Below are 7500 nucleotides of genomic sequence, written 5' to 3'. Positions count from 1 at the left end.
TTCCATTTCTTTTAGAGAAACGTTGTCATCTGTTGGTATTGATACATCAATTAGAAAACATTTATTATTATTATTATTATTATTATTATTATTATTATTATTATTATTTTATGTTTGACTTTTGTTTTGCATTTGTACAAGTTGGATCCAAGTCTCACCCAGAGACCTCAAGAGACAACAAGTTAGAAGTTCATGTAGGTGTTATGCCTAGGGTACCATATATTTGGATTTGTACAGTTTTGTTCAAGTGAATGTTTAAGAAACCATAAGAAAATTATGTTTGCTTTAAAATTTGAGATCACATAGACAGTATTTTACGTAGGATATGGGCAGTTCCCATGAGCACTATCTTTTGGACTTCAGCCATTTTGGGGTTTCCTGGTATCTGAGCTAGGTAGTAATCAGCCCGTTTCGCTGTCATTCCCAGGGCACCTATGACAATAGGTATTGTTTTCGTCTTCAGATTCCACATTTTGCTAATTTCTATTTCAAGATCTTTATATTTGCTCAGTTTTTGGTAGGTCTTGACAGATACGTTTATATCAATTGGGACAGTCATATCAATGAGGAGGCATGATTTTTGTCTGAAGTCTTTCAGTATGATGTCTGGCCTATTTGCGTCTATCTTTCTGTCAGTTTGAATGGTGAAGTTCCAGAGGAGTGCAATGTGATCATTTTCAAGTACTGGGGGTGGTTTGTGTTCCCACCAGTTTTTATCATGGGGCAAGTCCAGGTTTTTGCATATTACCCAGTGAATATATTGTGCAGCTCTATCATGCCTGTTGAGATACTCTGTAGGCGCAAGCAGACTGTACATGGAGACAACATGATCGATGGTCTCATTTTGTTGTTGGCATATACGACATAATGGGGAGCTGCCGTTCTTTAATATGTTGGCCTGGTAGTTCTTTGTAGGTAGGCATTGATCTTGGGCTGCTATGATAAACCCCTCTGTTTCTGATTTCAATCCAGAGGCCATTAACCATTGGTGGGTAAGGGCTTTGTCAATATCTGTTATTATTATTATTATTATTATTATTATTATTATTATTATTATTATTATTATTATTATTATTATTATTATTATTATTATTATTATTATTATTATTATTATTGTTCAGTAGTTTTATTTTTATAACGTGCTTTCACTTCACTACCGAGCGCAGCTCTGTGCACCTTGGGTATGTGCTGTGGTTTGCTGTGGTGCTCTTATGGTTAATGTATTGAAAGTGTTTTGCGTAGAATGTGTGCAGTACCCAGTAGTGCAATTTTCTGTATGTTATATATATTTGTAAGTCCTGGTGTTTTTGTCATGTATTTGTCTGAATATTTTTTATTATACCTAAGGCACCTACTATGATAGGAATTGTTTCTGTTTTTTTAGATTCCACATTCGAGTTATCTCTATTTCCAGGTCTTTGTATTTTGAAAGTTTTTCCATTTCTTTTAGAGAAACGTTGTCATCTGCTGGTATTGATACATCAATTAGAAGGCATTTTTTTCTTCATGATCTTTGGACAACTATATCTGGTCTATTTGCCTTAAATTCTCTATCTGTGTGTATTGGCATATCCCAGAGTATGGTTGCTTTCTCGTTTTCTGTGACCTTTTCTGGCGTGTGTTTATACCACCTTCTTTCTGTTGTTATTCCATAGTGTTGGCATAGCTTCCAGTGTATATAGGTCCCAGCTCTGTCGTGTCTGTGAATATATTCCTTCTTAGCCAGGACTGGGCAGCCAGACATAATATGATTTATTGTTTCTTGTCCATCTCCACACATTCTACAGTTACTTGTTATATTTCCTTTCATTATGTGTTTTTGGTAATTTCTGGTGGGGAGGCTCTGGTCTTGTGCAGCAATTAAAAATCCTTCAGTCTCTGCTTTGAGTCCTGAGCTTCTCAGCCATTGCTGGGATTTTGCTCTGTCTATTTCTTTCGCATTTAGTTTAGCCCAGTATTTACCATGTAGGGGCTTTTCTTGCCATCGTTTTATCATGGTCCGTTGCTGTTCTAGTTTTAGTTTGGGTTTCATTTGTTTTATAGCTTTTGTTGTTTCTTCTTCTTCTTCTTCTTCTTCTTCTTCTTCTTCTTCTTCTTCTTCTTCTTCTTCTTCTTCTTCTTCTTCTTCTTCTTCTTCTTCTTCTTCTTCTTCTTCTTCTTCTTCTTCTTCTTCTTCTTCTTCTTCTTCTTCTTCTTCTTCTTCTTCTTCTTCTTCTTCTTCTTCTTCGTATTTGTTAGGTAGATTGATTTCTTGTTTGTATTTGTCAGCTTCCTTAAATACTGAAAACAGTTTTTTGTTTTGCTCGTGTTTTGTGGCTATTTGTATTAGTTTCCATTGCTTCTGGAGTAGGTATTTTTGCAGTCCTATGGTGGTTATTTTATAATAGTCTTCTAGCTGTATAAGACCCCTGCCACCTTCTGTGCGTTGTATATATAGCCTTTATTATTATTATTATTATTATTATTATTATTATTATTATTATTATTATTATTATTATTATTATTATTATTAATATTGCTAACGGCTATCCTTTAGGGTACATACGAAGAATGCTGTACAGGAATGACTATTCTAGTGCTGCTTTGTAGGCGACCTATTTTGTGTTTCCTTCAGGCGCATACGTAAATAATTTGTCTGGAGTGCAAATACTATAACAAGCACAGTAGAACTGTCCATGCGAATAGCTCGATATGCTAAAGTCCAATCCGACAATTTTCAGTGACTGAATAACATCATTAGAATTAGCATATTACCACTATCTTGTCAGGCACCCAGTTTCATTTGAGATGTAAGGTGAAGTAATCCCTAGTAAAACGTCATACTAGACGCGTCAGCCTCATCCACGAAAACAATATATTCCTTTCAACGGACAATACTACATAGAAAAATCGAGACATAGCTATGGAGAAGCGATTATAGTGTTCTAACCTTCTGGAAGATGTCAAAAGGAAGACGTCAGTCATTTTACTACATTGTTCAAGAGCTCAACAGTGAGTTAAATGCATCTTGAAATCTAATGATATCTTTGAACGTATGGAAGCGCTAAATGAACTTTATGGGCATTACAAAAAACACTTTAATATTTAAAACATATGTGTGTGAGTATATACTATTGTATAATTTTTTTAATTCTTAGGCATACGTCACATATGATTCCATTGTTATTCTAGCCTTTAGTATCGGAGTTACACTCCGTGTTAGTTGAGTAAAATTAATTCTAAAAGTATGATATTACAGCAATATTACGCTGAAATTATAATTTTGGTGTACATATATTAGAAGAAGAATTTAGTACATGTAGTGTTTCTCAGATTTCTACACTTTTCAACTGAAATTAAAATTTTTGGTACGTTGTACAACAAGAAACTAAACTAAATTTGAAATCAACTTTTATTCATGAATATTCTTACATGAAATCCATAAGCATCAGCTGAGACGGTATTCCATCAAAAGAATAGCGATATTAGTAGAAGAGATAGTAGGATGCATAATGTCTCAAGACTGGACGAAGGAGGAGCACCTTGTTTCTTAATTATTTCAACTAGAGTATATAAAAAATATGGTGATGTGTAACATTTTGAAATTTACCATTTATATTTATTGGCTTTCAAACAACTATTAATAAAAATCTCAATCAAATATACAATGCGGTTATTTATTATTTTAATTTTTCTCGACTTTTATGAATTTGCAAATTAACAAGTTGAACAGCAAGTTGAAATGTAACAATTGATTCGACTTCACAAATGTAATTTTATTGCTAATACCCTTATAAATACGTACAATTACATTCAATATACACGCCCGTAAGATAGACAGTGATTATAGTTATGACTCACTGAATGATAATTAACGAATAATATTTGTAACATTATTGAAACCCATTTCATTGCATAAAATAGTTTAATTCACTGAGAAGAAGTATTCACTGGAATATTAGGTAATAAAATTAATTGCAAAATAACGATTGTATGAATTCAGTTCCTTGAAACATTGTTTCTTAATACTAAAATATATAAAGAAAGTAACGTACCACATGACATATTTTTATATATGTGGTAAAGGTAATCCTTACACTTCCCCATGCTTTTACTAAAACAGAGCTGGAACCTAAATATACGACTAGAAGCAACGACAAATAAGGAGTTAAAATTATAATATATGTCAATAAATATTATTCTATGCATATAATGTATCATATCTAATATATTAATCGCAGTTATTTACTTTTATCAATACGATATGGAAAACATCCTTCATATACGGTACTTTTTAACATAGGTTGCAACATTGTGCATAATTTGCTTACGGATTATTTATTCGTTTTTATGGTGTCGATTCTATAACTTCAAATTGAAGGTCACGTGCTGGCACAATTCTTTGCTCACTGGACAAAATGCGTAGTGGATTTTGCGTCATTTTATGGCCAGATTTGTAATTCTTCAGATATTAATTTAATCTTTCGTCCATCCGAAGTTGAAACAACAAGGATGATTTGAACAGTGTCGTCGATGTAATCCATTAGCCCTTTCTCCCTAAATTTCAGGTCTCGTGCCACAAGTAAAAATAATTATTTCTCTTAGTTGAATTAATCATTAACTAATTTGGAATATGTTGAAAGATCGGCAGAATCATTAATACGATTCGAAGCACAAGTTGCCATATTACGCCTGGTATACTCTCCGGGATTAATTTTCAGGATAAAGAACAAATGCGCCATATATATGAATCTATTCATTCTTAATGCCACTAAGCGTTTTGTCATGTATGCTAAGGATTCTGTCAGCTCACTGACTTAAATACGTAAATAAGACATAAATACACGCACATACACACACACACACACACACACACACACACTCACACATACACACACACACACACACGCACACACACACACACATATATATATATATATATATATATATATATATGTATACAGAGAGAGAGAGAGAGAAAGAGACATATATAATCTTATTTCTAATATAGCTGTGGGGTGCGATGCGCACAGTCACTTAATATTTGTAAAAATGCATTGTAAATAAACGACAGATAAAAAACACACACCTATACTGAGTGTAAACCCAAACGGAAGACACACACAGTGGGCCCCTAATACTTCATCAGTTATCAACCAAATTGTTAATACTCACTTTCGCACCATCACTGATAAGACTGAGTACTTCCCTGATTTTGGTTGATAACTGATGAATTATAAGGGACTCCATTTGAGAGTCTCCCGTTTGGTTTTACACTCAGGATACGCATGCGTCATATTATCAATCGTTGTTTATCTTCAATGATTTTTTCATTTATGATATGTATATACATTTATAGATTTAAATTATTAAAAATATAATCAAAAAAATATTTTTATAGAAACGAACAAACTTGCAGTAGTATATGTCAGGTTCACGTATAGGAAAAAATCTCATAGTGGCAGTACAATATTTCTTCCCATAGTCGTGGCAATATTCTGATACCGCAGCATCTATAAATTGAAGAATTTATTATTTATTCTTTAGACATATATTTTCTATCGTTTTCTTTATTTCACTCATTCAAGAATTGTTATCCTTTCGTACAGGCCTCATGAGTTTCGAACAACAAATATTTCCCAACATGGCACTCATGATAAGTGATTATCTTTCAGAAACACTGAGTCATAATGATCCCAATGAACCTTCACACAAATTGTAAGCTGGTTGAGAATCAACACAATAACAAAGGAAACCAGGTACATATATTCCACCATCTGCAATTTTATTCAACGTTCTATTGATGTCCAAGTTCTATCTCCAGATTATTCATTACAATATGAACAAGTTCAATTAGAGGTCGCAAAACTTCACCAAGACAACACTAACATCCTATCATCGATTAGCAAAAAATAGTTTTTAAAATCACAATATCTGAAAAAAAACACGTCTGCTGTCACAAACAAGAATACTAAAGCTGCACACGACCGCTCCCCAAATTAAGGGAAACAATCGGATAAATAATCCAGAATCCTTGTCCGCATCGAACCCAAATCTAAATCGCTCAAACCAGTCACATGGCCAAACATCCCTGATGTTTCATCGGAATCCATCCCTTGGTCCTTGATATATCGCATCCACAAGCAAACAAACAAACAAACAAAAGTGCCCGAAATCAATAGCTCTGCCTTGGCTAAGGCGGAGGACATAACAGCACCTGTGATACACGCATATACACACACGCCCAACAACGCACACACACACACATACACACACATAAATATACATCCGTAGACAAAGACATACACACACAATCTCTCTTTCTCTCTCTCTTTCTCTCTCTCTCTCTCTCTCTCTCACTCTCTCTCTCTCTCTTTCTCTTTGTCTTTCATATACTCATATATGTATATCAAGAAAGGGAGAAAAAAATCGGGTATTAAGTATAAAATAATTCATGAAAAAATTACATGTTACTTACGAACAAAGAGAAGAATGCATATACAATATTTCATCGTTGTTACTCTAATCATACTCGGTTCCAACTGTTATAATATTAATTGAAATACGTTAGAGAGGCGCGAAATTCTTAATGGTATAACACAAATTCTACTCCTTTGAATTGAATACAAACAAATTTTACTACTCTTCTTTTATATGTGGAGACACATTTTCAGATACCCTATTCAAATGCATTTTCTAAAAATTATTTCTATTGTTAAAATCTGACCAAGATACATATACTGAAGACTTCAAATATTCTAAATATGATTTTAATATGTATTGGGGTTGTCGTGTGTGGAAACTTTGAAGATGTGGATGAGATTGAAACCTGTAGTATTGTGTATTATAGTTTCTAGTCCTGTTGCTGTTGTTGATGTAAAATTCATATTGTTCTGTGGTTATGTTCATAATATACTTGTTACAGTTGTATGTGTTGTAATTTCTCGAACTTTCGTTCCATTTTCAGAGCTTGCATTCTAATTGCTGTTTGTTCAATAAATAATCCCTAAATCGTATTTCGGACATACTACAATTACTTTCTGCTCTGGGACCATTCATTCCTCTGTTGTTGAGTAGCAAACTTTTTTTCCGTATGAAATTCTGCGTCAAGCTAGTGCGTTTGATCAATAATCGTGTCATCTTGTTGCTAGTATCCAAGTTCTTCTCTAACTAATTTTATCACACCCTATTGACTAATATTCTCCGTTTTTATTTATGTTAAGAACTAATATGCTTCATTACCCAGGGTAATTGATGAAGAGTCATGTGTTGTTGGTTTGAAACAGATGTACCAAACTATTCAGCTGTATGTTACTCGGGATTTAGTGCCAATAATTTATCGCTGATTGCAAAAGTTCTGAATGATTTTACACGCGCTTGTCGCAGAATTCCTGAGGTAATATTGTGTCTGCAATTGCTGAAAGGGAATTCGATGCTTTGCAGCGACGTTTCGGTCATCAAATCACTGGTCGGGAACAGGAAATGATACACGCTCACCTGAACATAATGAGCCAGATGAAA

At 33.7% G+C, this 7500-nt stretch overlaps 1 protein-coding gene across 3 annotated transcripts in view; it reads right to left on the bottom strand.

Annotated features, from left to right (window-relative positions):
* Positions 1–3373: 3373 nt before the first annotated feature.
* LOC149132087 (uncharacterized) overlaps positions 3374–7500 on the bottom strand; it is a 4649-nt gene continuing 522 nt past the window's right edge. Inside the window, exons 1-5 of one of the 3 annotated variants that reach the window (XM_089366215.1) lie at positions 7222–7500; positions 6458–6521; positions 5397–5492; positions 4035–4123; positions 3374–3542 (exon numbers count right to left, since the gene is read on the bottom strand). The exon at positions 7222–7500 is cut by the window's right edge and continues 87 nt beyond it. In XM_089366215.1, the coding sequence (XP_089222341.1) occupies positions 3534–3542; positions 4035–4123; positions 5397–5492; positions 6458–6521; positions 7222–7245 (282 nt within the window). In that variant the 5' untranslated portion in view covers positions 7246–7500 and the 3' untranslated portion in view covers positions 3374–3533. Of the gene's footprint in view, positions 3543–4034; positions 4124–5392; positions 5493–6457; positions 6522–7221 lie in introns of all 3 variants that reach the window. The other 2 variants (XM_089366213.1, XM_089366214.1) reach the window with 2 other exon arrangements.

This window comes from Octopus bimaculoides, chromosome 18 (genome assembly GCF_046866305.1).
Source record: "Octopus bimaculoides isolate indiv1 chromosome 18, ASM4686630v1, whole genome shotgun sequence".
NCBI classification, from domain to species: domain Eukaryota; kingdom Metazoa; phylum Mollusca; class Cephalopoda; order Octopoda; family Octopodidae; genus Octopus; species Octopus bimaculoides.
The sequence above is the reverse complement of the archived record's forward strand: the minus strand, read 5'-3'. Positions and strand labels throughout refer to the sequence as shown.